General features: G+C 40.4%; 1 protein-coding gene across 18 annotated transcripts in view; it reads left to right on the top strand.

The window, feature by feature from the left end:
* Positions 1–18,373, top strand: part of ABCB4 (ATP binding cassette subfamily B member 4) — a 90,754-nt gene that overhangs the window by 32,356 nt on the left and 40,025 nt on the right. For 15 of the 18 annotated variants that reach the window (XR_002335872.1, XM_013989596.2, XM_021063454.1 and 12 more), the window contains 4 exons: positions 271–441; positions 8,873–9,034; positions 12,856–13,026; positions 16,245–16,391. Coding sequence is in view for 17 of the 18 variants with exons in the window: in XM_013989596.2 (XP_013845050.1) it covers positions 271–441; positions 8,873–9,034; positions 12,856–13,026; positions 16,245–16,391 (651 nt within the window). In the remaining variant the exon portion in view is untranslated. The other 3 variants (XM_021063467.1, XM_021063466.1, XM_021063468.1) reach the window with 3 other exon arrangements.

Below are 18,373 nucleotides of genomic sequence, written 5' to 3' on the forward strand. Positions count from 1 at the left end.
AAAACAGATGCATTGTTGTCCAACTTTGTTAGGTAAGTCCATTGAATTATGCAGTTGGAGGGTTAAGGAGTATAGCCTGGTATACAAATCCTATAAAATTTTGTGCAGAGTATGTGTTAGCAATTTTTTAGAATTCAGTATTATTTATTATAACTTGTGACGCATTGCAGTAGTCCAAATGAAGCTCCATGTTGTCTTCCTGAATTTCTAGACTCCATAGGTTTTTCTATTTGAAATACTGCAAGAGCTCCACCATCCTTTTTGTTGTAGAAATTTGACACCCTGGTTGGAGACAGAGGGGCCCAGCTGAGTGGTGGACAGAAGCAGAGAATCGCCATCGCTCGGGCCCTGGTTCGCAACCCCAAGATCCTCCTGCTGGACGAGGCCACGTCAGCACTGGACACAGAGAGTGAAGCTGAGGTACAGGCAGCTCTGGATAAGGTCAGTGGACTTTAGACACCTGAAGGACCAACCAACTGAAATTTTGTTGCAAATTCTTGTTAGGACTTTGGGAGTCTAGATTTAAAAGCATCAATGTGAGAGCCTCTCTCCTGTGGGGCTTTCTTGATTTCTCCTGTCAGCACGCATTGCAGAGAGAGGTGGGCAGCCCATTAACTGCCTTGCTTTGACTGAGGTGCAATAAGCCCCAGTCCAGAACTCTGCAGTGAGTCCCTTAGCTTGCTTTTTTCTTGCACACAGGCTAGGGCTTGATCAAAAGTCGTTGTAGTAATTGCACACAAAAAAAGTCTCATTACCTACACTGTGGTCCAGCTGAAAAAAAGGCTCAAAATACTTGCCTTATTTTGTAGGCAGTACCTCATCTTTATCTATACATGAAAGTGAATGGATGCTTTTCTGGAAATAAGGTTCAACTTGCATATTCGTCTAAGCATTTAAATAAGCGACATGTTTTAGAGCTGCTGAGCTCATGGGCCTGGCTCAGATGTTTCTAAATCTCTCACTTGCTGCGTCCAGCACTTCAGGGTAATGGGAGATCCTGAAAGAGGGATGGCACGGTATGACAAAACACACAAGACTCTTTTACAGTTAGAAAGTGGGGGACCAGGAGGTCTGGAGAACCTCTGGAGAACAAAGGTGCTAGGCTTTAGCCCTCAGGACTTTTATTAAGGAAGGTGATGGGATTAGTGGGATTAAGGAAGGTGATTAGTGGGCAAGACAAAGCTATCTCTTAGTGATATCAAAAAGGCATATCCTTAGGACATAGTGCAGCTATTTATAGAATAGCATGATTAATGCATAAGTCCTTTATCTTGTCTTTGAAGGAGACCCTGTACTTGAGAATTCTGAATGGCATACATGCTTTTCTGGCTTTGCCACAACACCAAGTTTGCTTTCTGCAGAGTTCCGCAGCTCAGTGGTCTCCAACATCACTACCATCTTTACTAAATTGAAGTTTCACAGGAAGACCCACTTTCAAGGTCAATGCTAATGTTGTCTGCAATAACAGCAGTATAAAAACTAGAGTCAGATGACACCGTGTAAAAATGGGTTTCAAATACATAAATATCATAAATATATTTGATTTGAGAGGCTTTACTAATAAAATGTACAAATTATTTGTCTTTCCACATTGCCTCCTGAAATTTTATTGACCAGTTTTATTTTATTTTTTGACTTTTATTGAAATATAGTTTATTTACATTGTGTTAGTTTCAGGTATACAGCAAAGTGATTCAGATATATATATGTACATATATTCAGATGTATATATCTCCTCTTGAAATTTTAGCAATGAGCTTTATGAACGTTATTTTCTCAGGAAAATTTATACTTGAATCCTAAATAAACACAACTGCCTTCTGTGCTATAAACTGTAGTTGTCATGCTTCTTGGTTTATCAGATTAATATTTTGGCTTATCTTATATAGTGTAATTTAATAATGAGAGATTATGATAATTATTCCTTACTAATTTTATACTGAAGTATATTGCTTTCATGTATATTAAGTCTCATGAAATTTCATGTATATTAATAGATTGGTATTAAGGAACCAATCTATAATCCATAGGAGATTTGTGTTTGGTTGGTTCATTAGAAATTATTTCAATCAGGAAATCATAAAAATAAATGCATGCATAAATTAAACAATTAATTTTAACTTATGTACAAATGGGCATTCATGTGTCAAAATAGATTTTTTAGCATAAAGTTAGGGTAGGATAAGAGAGAGATTGATGGGGAAAAAAGTTCTATTCAGCCCTAGGAGACAGGTCTCAACACTTTTGAGGATACAAACATTCAATAGACCAGCTCTTGCTGTACCAAAACAACAGAATTGTTGGAAATGTTGTTTTTTATGATATGAATTCTTTTTTTCCTTTTTTCAAAACTTTTTTTGGCCATGCCCATGGCATGCAAAAGTTCCTGGGCCAGAGATCAAACCCGAGCCGCAGCTGTAACCAGAGCCACAGCAGTAACAATGCCAGATCCTTAACCCACTGAGCCACAAGGGAGCTCCTCATGATGTGAATTCTGTCAGCTAAAGTCATAGCCTTCCAAGTTTTAATTCATATTTGGATAAATTACTTCACTCAGTTTAGTAATTTGTGTTCTCTAGGGTTATGGCCCATTCCTCAGTTGATAACCTTTTATATATTGCTGTTAAAAATAGCTGACAGGAGTTCCCGTCATGACTCAGTGGTTAACAAATCCAACTAGGAAGCATGAGGTTGCAGGTTCCATCCCTGGCCTTGCTCAGTGGGTTAAGGATCCGACGTTGCTGTGAGCTGTGGTGTAGGTTGCAGCCTCAGCTCGGATCCCGTGTTGCTGTGGCTGTGGTGTAGACCGGGGGCTACAGCTCCGATTCAATCCCTAGCCTGGGAACCTCCATATGCCGAGGGAGCGGCCCAAGAAATGGCAAAAAGACAAAAAAAAAAAAAAAAAAAAAAAAAAAAAAAGCTGACAAACCACTCACAAGGTTTTTTTAAATCTCCAATAAAAGCCCTTAGCAGCTTGGGTAAAAGCACAGGCTGTGGTGCCAGACAGGCTAAGTTTGGGGGCCTGGCTCTGTCCCTTTCTAGCTGCATGACTTTGGGCAAATTAACCAACCTCTCTAAGCCTGAGATCCTGCAGAAGTAATTAGGGAGGAGGGGAGGAAATAATGTGTAGGATGATGGAAAAATTAAATGAGATACTGCCTGTAAAATTTTGAGCATGTACCTTGCATACAGGAAACAATGCTATTACTGTGGTGATTACCATTACCATGATTGTTATTAATTGCATTGATTGCTGAATGGGTTACCTATCACTACATAACAAACCATCCTAAATTCAGACTTAAAACAGTATTTCTGTGGATTGACTGGGTGGATCTTCTGCTGTTCTTACCTGCACATGTAAGTGTATTTACTTGGAGGGTTGACTTAGCAAAAATGGTCCAAAATGGCCTCACTCATATGCTGGCCATTGGTTAGGCATATCGTGTGGCTTCTTGTACTCATCTTATACCATGCTTCTTTACACAAAAGTCTTAGGCCAGTGTATCCAGAGGCAGAAGCTATAAAACATCTAGAGGCTTAGATTCAAGAACTCATACAATATCACTTTTACCACACTCCTGATTGCAGATAGTAACAAGGCTATCCTACACTGAAGGAGTAAGGAAACAGATTCTGTTTCTTGGTGGGTGAGCTGTAAAGAATCTGTGACCATATTTAATCTTCCACAGCATACTCTTGCCACAATTATTTACATTTCTCTCAAGTGCAAAATAAATTCACCTTTTCCTAAGACATTCGAAATATTTGTACAGTTATGACATCAGGTTCAAAGTCCAGTATCTGAGGATCTGTGGGTGATACAGATACGGATGAGATTCTTCATGTTAAGTGAAACTTGATCCAGGGAACTATGAGCTAAAGAGATGTTATCTTCCACACATATACCCAAAAACAATGGTATGCAGAGACAGGCTAATTATAACAGATACTCCTGTTCAAAAAGGAGAACAAGGGAGTTCCCTGGTGGTTTAATAGTTAGGGCTTGGTACTTTGACAACTGTGGCCCAGGTTCAATCCCTGGTCTGGGAGCTAATATCCCACATCAAGCTGCTGCACACTATAGCAACAAAACAAAACAAAAACAGGAAGCAGTTATTGATCCATAGCATTTCTGAAATGTATTCAGGTGCATGTTACCAGTGGGAAAGGGAGCATTCGTTGATTAAGGCCCAGTGCTACCTCCTGATAGTGGGTTCCCTAGTCCATTGTTCCTGGTTTGTAGATCCACCCCCGGGACTCTCAGATTCTTCCCCTGAGAACTTTTTCCTCTTGCATAATGGCCCATGTCTGCAGCTGAGTAACTTCCTCAGCTGGCTTTCTCTCCAGAGAAATTTGAGACCCAGAGGCCTCTTTACATTTTATGTTTTCTTAATTCTCTTTTAGTCCAAATGGATGAACTCTCAAAACTTTGTGAGTTTGCTTTGAATCTGAATGCGGTTCACTCAAGCCCCGTAATCTATTATTTTTTTCAGGATAAGCCTCTCTCTACTTTGGATTGCTTATGAAGCTGCCATTAGAAAACCCTTAAGAGTCTTAAAAGCCCTTTTATGTAGCTGAGAGTGTATTTTGCCTTAAGTCTTTAAGAGATGTTAACAAAAAATCCGACACCTACATCCTAGTATGAGCTTTGGCCTCATTTCCCTGGATGGCTGACAATTCATTTTCCAACCGAGCAAGTACTGGGTCTTCTATGTTGCCTCTAAATTCACTTTGCAAACAAAATGGCTTCTTCTTCAGTTCATCATTCTCTTCCTATACCTAACTGTTTACAGCATGGTGCTTTCAATATTTTACTTAGAGATCCTTAGCCAGATGTACAAGTTCATTAGGTAAAATATCTGTGTTCCCAGTTAGTACATGGAACAAATTTTCCAATTATTCTGAGGTTGCATAACCTGATCACTGCCTTTTCAGCCTCTAATAGCAATTTCCTGACTTGCCTTTCCATCTCCATTTGCACTAACATCACCTCCCTTCCAGCCACTGCCTTCCACACAGATCCCAAAGTGTTGTTTAAAACCAACACTTAGTGGGTTGGCAGGTGTGATTCCTCTGTTGGTTTTGCCTAGTCTCCCCAGGCAACTACTCTTCGCTCAGGGCCAGCTGGGCTAGAATGTTCAAGATGGCCTCTCTCATGTTCCTGGCAGGTGGCTCTTGCCTAGGGCAGCTCAGTTTTCCTGCATGAGGCATCTCATCTCAGATAGACTAGATAAGCTTCCTTTCCAGGTAGAATTCAAAGATGGCAAACACACAAACTATAAAGCCTCTTGAAGCCTATGCTTCAGAAATTGCACAAGCATTAATTCCTTCACATCTTTCAGTCAAAACACGTTACAAGTTCTGCCCAGATTTGAGGAGGTGGAAAAATAGACTCCACCTCTGAATGGGAGTGGCTGCAAAGTGTTTATGGCCATGTTTAACCTACCATAGTGGCTGCTGATAGTTTATAATCTGTCCATCCATTGTAATCTACCCAAACATTGGAAGATAAACTGATACATTTTTGCAAACAATAAACTGTGTTTTTAAAAGGGAACTCCTTCATTTCTCTACTCCCTGCAATGATACTAGCTAATCAATTGGCTGGTCTGTATAGGTTATAAACCAACTTTCTTTTTGAGAGTGAAAAGTTGAATTTTGTGATTATCTTTCCTCTGAGGAACATAAGGATGTACCACTGTTATATCTACTATTATTCCTCCCCGATTACCTATCCTGGGTGAATACTATTTTCCTTTTGTGGATCCTTTATACATTGATCAGTACCTCTTATGTGGAACCAACTTACTGTACTTAGCTATTTATGTATATGCTTTCTCTTTCCTAGAAAGAATAAACCCCCTAAGAGGCAGAATTAATAAATGGTTCATGTTTGTATCTCTAGAACACCTACTCCAGTGCCTTACACATAGAAAAACCTAAATAAATTTTTACTGAATTGATTACTATGGCCTAGCTCATTGAGATGATACATAGCTACATTAGGAAAAAAAACTTAATGACCCTATAAGCATTTCATTGAATAGACAGCAACTGTTCATTGAAATAAACAATAGGTTTTCAAATATGAAATCTGTGGGGGGGGGTCATTTGTTTATTTGTTCGTTTGGGTTTTGTTTTTTTGTTTGTTTGTTTTGGTTTGGTTTTTTTGGCCATGCCTGTGGCATGCAACAGTTCCCTGGCCAGGGATTGAACAAGTGCCCCAGCAGTGACAGTGCCAGATCCTTAACCACTAGGCCACCAGGGAACTCCTCAATATAAGATCTTAAAGAAGAATACAAAAACAGACTTGATATTTTGATTTTTAAAGAAAGTCAATAATCACATAGTTTCAGACCTACACTCATTCTCTCCTCCTCATCGTGTTTCCATAATGGAGGAGCAAGAAAAGAACAGAAATGATCCCGCAAAGTTTCATTTTACGCTTTTTTTCTTCAGAAGTTCCAGAAAGGTTAATGGATTAGTACTGTCTTTGTTTAGACCTGCCTTTCATCCCTACACATCCAAAATTTGTAGAAGTTCCAAATTTCTTAATAGTTGGTATCCTTGAGCCTGGGGTATTTATTTGCCAATGTCTTATCATCACTGGGGTGTTAGGGATCTCTGAGAAAATATTTCTTTGCATCAAATACCCTCTGCTCTGGCCAGTATTTCTTGGTCAAGGGTAACGGTTACTGACTTTGAAATTCAGAAATACCTACTTTGTTACTCCTGCACACAAATCATTCACTCATTAATCTGATTCCAATTCCTCTGTTTCTTTATGTTGACATAGCATAGCTATTATTATCATAATGATAACAATCACTGTTAGCAATTTACTCATCACTGTTAGTATCAAGAATATAAGTAGACTGATCAGATTATTTCCTATATGTCTTATCATACATGGACCAAGCCATGCACCTTCCACATCAGTGAATCAGTAAATATTTTTGAATATTTCTTTGGGGCCCATATGCTAAAAAATCAAAAAATAGTCTTGAATGTTGTCCAATGGAGTTATGCTTTAGTCTTTCGCTTTATGATTTAACTCATATATTTATTTAAACTCAATTGGTTATTTTAGAGTAAGGACTAAAGTAGAAAGACCACATTATTTTTCCACATGGCTACATTATGATCAGTACCACAGATTACATAATCCACCTTTTCTCTACTGATAGATGATGCATATTTATCATATACTAATTTTAAATGTTTTATGTCTATTTCTGAACTCTCTCTTGTTCTATTCATGAATTTGTCTATTCATGTGATAGCTTCCCTTGGATTTTACTGTTTTAATTGCTGTAGCTTTTTATGTTATAATATCTGGTGGAAATATTACCCTCTCATTAACTTTTTTTTTCAGAATTTTCATGAGTGGCCTTTTAAAAAAAATGAAATACAATTTGTTTACCATAAACTTCATGCTTTTAAAATGTACAGCTCAGAGTTCCCTGGTGGTGTAGCAGTTAAGGATTTGGCATTGTCACTGCTTGGCTCAAGTTCAGTCACTGGCCCAGGAACTTCCACATGCCATGAGTGTGGCCAAAAATGCTCAATTCATTGGTTTTTAGTATATCCAGAAGATTTTTCAACCATCACCATGATCCTACTGCATAATAGTTACATCATCCCAAAAGGAAACCTGGTACCCATTAGCAATCACTCTTAATTCCATCCTTACCCTAGCTCTTGGCAACAACTCATCTACTTTCTATCTCTATAGATTTGCCTACTCTGGACATCTAAGTGGAATACAATGTGTGGTCTTTTGTGACTGGCTTCTTTCACTTAGCATAAAATTGTCAAGGTTCATCTGTATTAAAATGTATATCAGTATGTCATTCCTTTTTCTGGCCCAATGCTATTCCATTGTGTGGATAGACCACATTTTGTTTATCTTTTGATCGTCTGAGGAACATTTGGATTGCCCTCAATTTTTGGCTATTATGAATCTAGCCTCTCATTTTTATCATTTTAACTACTTAGGTGAATCGGGCTATACTCTAATAACCATCCTAAGGATGTGGTTTTATTGCCTCAGGGTAGAAGTAGTCTTAAGAAGTTGTTAGCCTCATAAAATTGGGTTGTGAGGATCATTGTACAACTATCAATGTAATAAAATTTATTGAGTAATTTAAAAAAAAAGTTGTTAGCCTCATAGGGTTAGTGAGTATCAAAGGGAGTAACCATTAATAATGATGTAAAGCAAATAGCTTGATGAGCCTTTTCCAGGGTGTAAATGCCTGTTCATAAACCCACCAAGCCAACAACATGTGAGTTCACAGAGCTACTTGGAGGTCGATGTGTAGAGGTCAGCATCCATAAAAATCACCTGAAGCACTTGTTAAAAATCATAGTGACTGGCTCCGCTCTAGAGCTTATGGTTCAGATGGTCTTTGAACCATAATTTGAAGCATCCAGATCTCAGGGTACATTTTCTCTGAGGCTGCCAGCATGTAGTCTATCAGAATTATAATTAAAATCAGGCAGGAATCCTGTGGGAGTGCTCTGGAGAAGGCTGAAAAACTCCCAAACATGCTTCTGCTATAGTCTCTAACCTATCATATAATTCAGATCCAAGGCTCCTCACACAGGTATGAGAACACTTGAGAAAGGTTATAGGCTCCCAGAGTTATCCCAAGTTATCCATTCTAATACTGGAGGGGCTGGCCTCCTGTTGGGTCCCTAATTCAAATCTCCTTTTAACCTTTCATAGACAAGCGATGCCTTTGTGTCCTAATCACACGAGGATCCCACCATCAGCAAGCACGCCATCCAAGTGCTCACTGTGTGATGTTTGACAGTTCCTCGACACTGTAACCCTGCTGCCCTCCGTGTTTGTCCTCTTCCTCTTCAGGCCAGGGAAGGCCGGACCACCATTGTGATAGCACATCGTTTGTCTACAATCCGAAATGCAGATATCATCGCTGGGTTTGATGATGGAGTCATCGTGGAGCAAGGAAGCCACAAGGAACTAATGCAGAAGGGAGGGGTGTACTTCAGGCTTGTTAACATGCAGGTATCTGCTTACTGGGAAGTTTTTCTGCTGTTTGCTCCCCAATGGAATATTCTTTACGTTATGAAAGTATCGTGCAGCTAACAGCATACTGGGAAATAAGTATCCAGGAAGATGCCTAAAGTATCCATCTCAGACTTTAATTCAGAGTTATTGAAACAATCTTTGAAGAGAAGGGTGAAGGAGAAGGAAAATAAAAGAAACTGCTAAAAACATTTTGAACTTAATCTTTACAACAGAGTGACAGAGTCAGTTGCCTGGGGAATGTGTTAAAACTAACAGGTGCTTTCCGTGGGGAGATTAGGAAGGATCAGAACGCTGGTAGAGGTGAGAGGGCAGTGCTGGGGTCTCTAGTGGTTGAGGAGGTCCTATGTGAGTTTAAAATGCTTCCCAGGTGATCCTAATAAAACTCATAGCAAGATTCTTGGCTCTAGGAAGTGAATAGTTTGGTTTTTCTTTAAAAAAAAAAAAAAAAAAAACTCTTCACTTTCTTTTCCCCAAACAAGTGCTACTGATAATTATTGGCTTGTCTTATTATTGAACTTTTTTGGGGCTTACTCACTTGAGCAACTTTGCAAAATAACCCAAAAATATTTTATTCTGTAAACGATTCTTAAATTTATAAAAGTATGTTCATTTGCTTTGATATAATGGTAACTAGTATGTACATATTTTTGTTCTTTTTTATTCATATTTCAGATCTACATCATTTGGATACTATCATTTTAATGTGTCCTCAGCTATAATTATATTAATGTGTAATAAACAGCTTAATCATTTCTCTAAAGTTGGATACTTGGTTTGTTTCCAGTATTTCTCTATCCTAGGTATTGCCCTTTGGTAGCACATTTTGGAGGTGGGGAGATCAAAAAAAATTAAATAAAAAATTTGCTTTGTTTTCTGACGAGTAATTTAACTCCTCTGAGCCTCTATTTCCACATTTGAAATATAAAACCATGTAAGGTCGCTATAAGGTTAAGAAACACCTGAATTTTCTTTTTTTAAAAAAAGCACTTTAAAAGGGAGAATTTGGAGTTCCCATTGTTGCTCAGGAGGTTACAAATCCAAGTAGTATCCAAGAGGAGGCAGATTCAATCCCTGGCCTCCCTCAGCAGGTTAAGGATCCGGCGTTGCCATTCACTGTGGTGTAGGCCACAGGTGCAGCTCAGATTCCGTGTTGCTGTGGCTGTGGCATAGGCCAGCAGCTGCAGCTCGAATTCTGCTCCTAGCTCAGGAACTTCCATGTGCTGCAGGTGAGGCCTTAAAAAGAAAAAAGAAAAAAGAAAAAAAAAAAAGGAAATATCTGTTCCTGTATCAGATTGTTTTTTGTTGGGTTATTTGTGATATTCTTCTTATAAGAAGTCCTTATATAAAAAGGAAATACTTCTCTTGCATGTATTGGAAGTATTTTTCCTGTTTTATGCTTTAATTTGGTTCCTTGTTTGCCTGATATAAAAGAGCTTTAAAATTTCATGTAATTTAATTTATATGTAATCCCCTCCATATCTTCAGAATTTGGAGTTGTTCTTAGAAAGGATCTTCACCCATACATCTTTTCAACCTTTTTTGTTTTACTTTTTTATAATTAAATATTTGAATGAGCTGGAGTATATCCAGGTGTAGGAAATAAGGGCTATTGGTTTTCTTTTTTTTTTTTTTCCCTTACTTTTTTTTTTTAAGGGCTGCGCCTATGGAAGGAAGTTCTCAAGCTAGAGGTCAAATTGGAACTGCAGACACCAGCCTACACCACAGCCACAGCAATGCCAGATCCCAGCTGCATCTGCGACCAACTGAGTAATGCAGGATACTTAACCCAGTAAGTGAGGCCAGGAATCACACCCAAATCCTCATGGGTTCATAACCCACTAAGCCACAATGGGAACTCCAGGGCTGTTGGTTTTAAATATATACTTTTTTTTTCTTTGTCTTTTCTAGGGCGACACCTGCGGCATATGGAGGTTCCCAGGCTAGGGGTCTAATCGGAGCTGTAGCCACCGGCCTACACCACAACCACAGCAATGCCAGATCCGAGCCATGACTGCGGCCAACACCACAGCTCACTGCAGTGCTGGATCCTTAACCCACTGAGCGAGGCCAGGAATCGAACCCACAACCTCATGGTTCCTAGTTGGATTCAGTAACCACTGAGCCAAAATGGGAACTCCTTAAATATATACTTTTTATCAACTGGTGAAAGTGGCTATCTTGGCTTTGGAGCTCCATGACTTCAGCACTCACTAAGTGAGGGCTTTAGGTAAGCGCCCCCCCCCCAAATACTATGAGATAGAGAGAGGGGGTTCTTCATTTGGAGGTAGAAGAAGTCTAAAACCAGAATGGGCTTATTGGAAGCGCTGCCTATTGAGATGGACCCCTTGATAGTATGGACAAGGTTATAGGAGAAAAAGATGAGAGAAGGCATTTATGCAGGTGGTTCAGTTTGACATGCCATGAGCTAGAACTTGGGGGAGCCAGGCTTGAGCATGTGGTGGGGATCCATGGAAGATTTTTGAGCTTGGGTGTTATTTGAGCAGGGCTACCCTTTAGGAAGGTGACTCTGGTAGCAGGGTGGGAGAGGTTGGAAGTGGGGATGGGGGCATCCATGACAAGGCTAAGCCTTTCATCTAGCTTGCGTGTCAGTTGGGTGATGGTATAAAACAGCTCCAGAGGAAAGCAAGTGAGGAAGTCCCCCAAGCAGAGCATATCATTGCAGTGAGGTCCAAGGCACCAGGTGGTCTTCTGTTAGGTGTTGAAAGCACAGGTGGAAAGTTTCGATCAAAGAAGATGCAGGGCTCAAGTTAGACAGCCTTCTGTGGGTGCAGTAAGGCACTAGCCATAGGATTGGCTTTGGGGACAGGACCTGAAGAGGAGGAGCAAGAACAGGACAAGACCACAAGTACTGAGGTCCTGGACAAGCCACTTAGATGTGGACTCAGACATGGTGGAAGCAAACAGAGAACAGAGACAAAGGCAGACTCCAGGATGACTGGGTTGATATTTCCTTATCCACCACTGGGCTGAAAGTTCCTTAAATTATCCCTCCTCCTCCTCTTGAAGGAGAGAATTAATCCCAAAGCCAGTCATGAGGCTGAACCCACTGGGCTGGTCACCTGGGGTGAGGTGTGGATGAATCTGAGCAGGACTTTGAGGAAGTTGATTGCATTCAGCCAGGCAAGGAAAGCAGTTTAATTGCCTCCCATGGGGCGTGACCAGCTTTTCCTTGTTTGTAGCTTTAAAAATGAGCCCTTGATAATGTTTCTATTTATTCTTCTGCCCTTTCATGGTGGTCTCTGACTTGTTCTCTGGATTCTTGCATATTGAAGAAATTCCCTCATACCTGCTGGATGGTGAAAAACCTGCCTTTTAATTTAATTTTATTTTTATTTTTGTCTTTTTAGGGCCATACCCGCAGCATATGAAGGTTCCCAAGCTAGGGATCTAATTGGAGCTACAGCTGCCAGTCTACACCACAACCACAGCAATGCCAGATCCTTAACCCACTGAGGAAGGCCAGGGAGCAAACCTGCGTCCTTATGGATCTGCGTCCAGATTCATTTCCACTGAGCCATGTTGGGAACTCCCACCTTTTAAATTTTAGACAATACTTTTATATTCCAATTTTCATAGAGTTCAAATTCAATTTGACTTTTCTGTCCTTTGCAACTTTTCTTCCTTGTGTTGGTTGATACACTTCTTGACAGTTTGCAGTGAACCTTGACCGAGAAGGTGTTATGGAACCTAAAAGTCTTGACACATGTGATATTCAAATGGCTCTCTGGTTCTAAACTTGGAGACACACACAATTCAACGTCCCGTTCTTCTTTTAGACATCAGGAAGCCAGATCCCATCAGAAGAATTTAAAGTTGCACTAACTGTTGAAAAGCCTCCGATGGGTTTGGCCCCAGATGGCCAGAAAACTCATTACATACTTAGGAATAAAAGCCTAAGAAATTCACGGAAGTATCAGAGTGGCCTTGATGTGGAGATCAATGAACTTGTAAGTTGTTTTTCACTTAATTTTTTTTTTTTTTTTTTGTCTTTTTTGTTGTTGTTGTTGTTGTTGCTATTTCTTGGGCCGCTCAAGCGGCATATGGAGGTTCCCAGGCTAGGGGCTGAATCGGAGCTGTAGCCACCGGCCTACGCCAGAGCCACAGCAACGCGGGATCCGAGCCACGTCTGCAGCCTACACCACAGCTCACTGCAACGCCGGATCGTTAACCCACTGAGCAAGGGCAGGGACCGAACCCGCAACCTCATGGTTCCTAGTCGGATTCGTTAACCACTGCGCCAGGACGGGAACTCCAGGAAATATCAAATTTTAAATGTATTTGTCAATGAATGGAAATCAATCCAATTAAAAAGGAATTTCCTCAAGTTCTCGCCATGACGCAATGGGTTAAGAATCCGACTGTGGCAGCTTGGATCCTTGTGAAGGTGTGGGTTTGATCCCTGGCACAGTGGGTTAAAGGATCCTGAGTTCTTGCAGCTGTAGCATAGGATGCAGCTGTGACTAGGATTCAATCCCTGGCCCGGGGGAATTTCCATGTGCCTTGGGTTGGGCCATAAACTTTTTTTTCTTTTAAATGGACTGCCAATGAAAAAAATCCAAAAGCATAGTCTTTGTGCTGAGATGCTTAAAATTAGATATTTTAGGAGCTCCCTGATGGCCTAGTGGTTAAGGATTCAGCATTGTCATTACTATGGCTCAGGTTCCATCCTTGGCCCTGGAACTTCTGTATGTCATGGATATGGCCCAAATAAATAAAAATTAAAAAGTAGATATTCCATTCATTTTTGAGATCCAGGGGTAAATAAGGCTTGTCTAAAGTAAGAGGCTCTGATATTTGGTTACTAGGTAGGATTACTCTTGATTGCCTATGCTAGGAAACCCAAAATAATATCAGTTTAAGAAAAACAAGAGGTTTATTTCTATTTTACATTAAAAAAAAATAGAGGAAAGAATCCCATGCTAGAATAATGGCTCCTCTATGGCTATCATGGATTCAGGCTACTTTTGTATTTATTCTCACTCTCCCAGCATGTAGCTTCCATTCTCAATGATCTGAAAGGGCTCCTGCAGCTCCAGTCATCACATTTGTGTACCAATCAGCAGGAATAAAAAAGATTTTCTAGAAGTCACCCACAACTCTTTAACTTATGAGTCCTCGGCCATAACTTATTCTTAACCACGAGGGAGGATAGAAAACTGAATCTTGTTGCTATATACATTGCTACTCTAAATAGGATTGGCATTCTCTTACTAAGAGAAAGGGGAGAATAACCAGAAAGACCAAAGTGTACCTTCTTTAATGTTTCTCACCTGAAGACTTGGGATAACATTATTTTGTTCGTTTCATGGTAGAGTAGTTGTCCATTGTGTATATATACCACATCTTTTATAAATGAAAAAAAAGACTTGGGATGTTATTAATTCAAGCTAACAGAAGCTTTTATAATAGAAAGGGAATCCATTCCAAAAAAAAGATATTTTTTTATTTTAAGAAATGGTTTGAGAATACAGTTTGATATTATTTATTAGTAAAAGCTGAGTTTACTTTTACGCTTGTGTTGGCCTGAAGAAGCTAATCCTACCAGGAGTTTATGTGTCTGTTTTTCTCTGCCCACAATATCATTTACTGCAGAGATGATGAGGGCTCTCTTAGAGGTCTTAATCTTGGTATATTTATGGAAAGAGGATAACAATTGTGTTATTGTAGAGCTGCATTATTGTAAGTAGATAGACATTTTCCCCCTTTGGGGCTACAGAAGTATTTTCTTCACATTTTCTCATTTATCTGGACATTTATGCTACTAGATCTTTAGAGTTTGGTATTTTAGAGGAGCTCTGTTCTTGGAGAAATGCACAGAGAAGAAGGGAGGTAGAAAATGCCACAATCAACAAGACGGTCGTGTCATAGAGGGAGAAATAATGTGCCCAAGGATGGGGGACATTAATCCTGATTAGAAGGCCCTGGGAAGACCTGTTTGCAAGTGATGAGCAGCCCAGCTCATTTATCAGGCTGGAGATCAGGACTAAAAGATAATGTTAACTAGGGATGAACCCCCCCACCCCAACCAAATGCAGAGAAAATGGGGGGTTTGAAAGAAGAGGGCTCAGTAGGAACTGTTCCTATATTCTCTTTGTCATAGACACAAATATGACCTTTTTTTTTTTTTTTTCTTTTTAGGCCACACCTGTAGAGTATGGAAGTTCCCAGACTAGGGGTCGAATTGGAGCCGCAGCTGTTGGTCTCCGCCACAGCCACAGCCACACCAGATCCTTAACCCACTGAGCGAAGCCAGGAGTTGAAGCCGCATTCTCACAGACATGATGCCGTGTTCTTAACCCACTCAGCCACAACAGGAACTCCAAGCATGATCTGTTTAAACAACCATGAGCCTGTGGGATTCCAAAGGCATATTCTGTATCTAGTTTAATGTTAAACCACCTCTGTAGTCACCATCTTCTTCTTTTTGTGACCTAAATCTTTCATGCTTAGCCAGACTTTAAGTTCAACATTTGCTGAGAACCCGATAGGTGCCAGGCATTGGGCTATTTCTAGGGATATAAAGACATAGTCTTGACCTTAAAAAAAAAAAAAAACCTCACAGAGACATGTAAACAAACAAATGAGGCAAGGCAGGGTGGGGGGTGGGGAATCACAAAACAAGCTAAGCTATGAACTAGAAGTCTGCAGAGGGACCAGCAGTAAGAGAGAAGGGGAGTAGTTACTTCAGTTGTGCGTTGGGAACGTGTAACAGAAGAGGCAGGGCTGGGCAGGGCTCCAGAGCAAGGAGACCAGACACAGACCCTTGAGTGCATCATGGTGCCTGGCGTTGGTGAGGACACTTACCCATCCATTCCCAGTTCTTGTCTCACATGACCCCAGCATCATCCCGGAGTTGAGCTGGGATTTGAATTCTAGGGCATTTTTGTGCCCAGATCCTTCTTCCACTTGCTCTGCAGGGGCTGGAATAGAAGTGGGCTGGTCACACCATGAAGATTGCTTCTGGGGTGAAGAATTCCTGCTCATCTGATGCCCTGCAGTCAACACATTGTTATCATTTTAGAACCTCCTGTCTGACCCTCTCATCGTTTGCTGTAGCCTGGTCATCCTCTGCTTCTAGTTTGCAAGGTCCTTGAGAGCGATGCCAGGCCTTATCTACATCCACGACCTCTGGTGACTGTTGTGTCCTGATATGTGTGTGTTTTAGGAGGAAAACGTGCCATCGGTGTCTTTTATGAAGATCCTGAAACTGAACAAAACAGAATGGCCCTACTTTGTTGTGGGAACTCTGTGTGCCGTCGCCAATGGGGCCCTTCAGCCAGCCTTCTCTATCATCTTCTCAGAGATGATCGCAGTGAGTCTGAAAGCAACCCTGCACAGTGTGGATTACATTGGTTCACCATGAAATCAGTTCTCATGCCAGCCTCATCACCGGGTGTATTTTGGAGTAAAGCGGCCTCAAATTAAACCAAGCCAAAGGTTTTAATTCCCTTCAGAGGAATGCTGTGAGGCAAAGGGAAAAAGAGCCAATCAGAGAAATTATGAAGTATAAAATCCCCGAAGGAGCCATTCTAATTTTCTCTCTGCATTTGGGTGAACTGGTGTCAGACAGGGATCCCCATCCTGTTTGTGGAGAGATGCACGTCTCACAGGATAGCGGCAGTGGAGGTAGGGGTGGAGGGAGGAAAGCAGGGAGAGGAGAGTCCACATCTCAAGTGTGTAAAAGGACAGGCTCTGGGCACAGACCGGCCTCACCACTTAATTGCTGTGCAAACTTGGGCACATGCTTTCCCTCGCCATGCCTCAGTTACTGTAAAGTAAACCTACCTCCTAGGATGGCTGAGGATTAAAAGAAATAGTAAAAGTAACTACACAGAAAGCATTTAAGAGTGTCTGCCTTGGATTTCCCATGGTAGCTCTGCAGAAACAAATCCAATGAGGAACCATGGTTTCGGGTTCAATCCCTGGCCTCACTCAGTGGGTTGAGGATCCAGCGTTGCCGTGAGCTGGAGTGTAGGTGGCACACGCAGCTCGGATCCTGCGTTGCTGTGGCCATAGTGTAGGCCGGCGGCTACAGTTCCAATTAGACCCTTAGCCTGGGAACGTCCATATGCCCTGGGTGCCGCCCTAAAAAGACAAAAAAAAAAAAAGTGTCTGCCTTGATGTAAGTATTCAAACAGTGCCAGCTAGCCAGCTACTACATCATTATTTAGCAATCCTTACAAAGCTTGCGGAAGCTGAGACTAAAAAGGAAAATGCATACTATGCAATTGTTTAATTACCTGGGGGATATTTATCACAGGTGATCAGAAATATCTAAAGCTCCATAAAATCCAACATTTATATTTTATTTTTTTAAATTTTCTTGAAGTATAGTTAATTTACAATGTTGTGTTAATTTCTTCTGTTATGTGGTTTCAGTTCCACAAATATATCTTCTTTTTCATATTCTTTTCCATTATGGTTTATCATAAGATATTGAATATAGCTCCCTGTGCTATATATAGATTCAACGTATGTGATATCATGTAGTATTTGTCTTTCTCTTTCTGACTTACTTTGCTTAGTATGAGAATCTTTAGGTCCATCCATGTTGCTGCAAATGGCATTATTTTGTTCTTTTTTATGGCTGAGTAATATTCCATTGTGTATGTATGTACTACATCTTCTTTATCCACTCATCTGTTGATGGATGGTTAGTTTGTTTCCAAGTCTTGACTATTGTAAATAGTGCTGCAGTAAACATTCGGTGCATGTATCTTTTTTTTTTTTTTTTTTTTTTTGCATCCTCCCTTGAGCCCCCCCCCATATCTCTTTGAATTACAGTTTTATCTGGATGTATTCCCAGGAGGAAGATTGCTGGATCATATGGTAATTCTGTTTTTAGTTTTCTGAGAAATCATCATACTATTTTCCACAGTGGTTGCACCCATTTAGATTCCCACCAACAGTGTAGGAAGTTTCCCTTTTTTCCACCCTGTCTCTGGCATTTGTTATTTGTAGATGTTTTAATGATGGCCATATTGACTGGTGTGCAGTGGTACCTCATTGTAGTTTTCATTTGCATTTCTCTAGTGGTTAGTGATATTGAGTGTATTTTCAGTTGCCTTTTGGCATCTGTATATTGTCTTTGGGAAAACAACATTTATATTTTATAATCTTAGTCAATCTCTAATATTATTGGAGAGACTTTTTGGTTAAAGGTGAATTATTCTCCATCATGTTGAGTTTATAATGCTTATGACTTTGAACATTTGTCTATGATTCAGACCACTAGCCAAAAAAATGAATAAATTAGAGCCCTCCAGCTGCTTTTAAATTTAAAAATAAGGCAAT

This window comes from Sus scrofa, chromosome 9 (assembly GCF_000003025.6).
Source record: "Sus scrofa isolate TJ Tabasco breed Duroc chromosome 9, Sscrofa11.1, whole genome shotgun sequence".
Classification (NCBI taxonomy): domain Eukaryota; kingdom Metazoa; phylum Chordata; class Mammalia; order Artiodactyla; family Suidae; genus Sus; species Sus scrofa.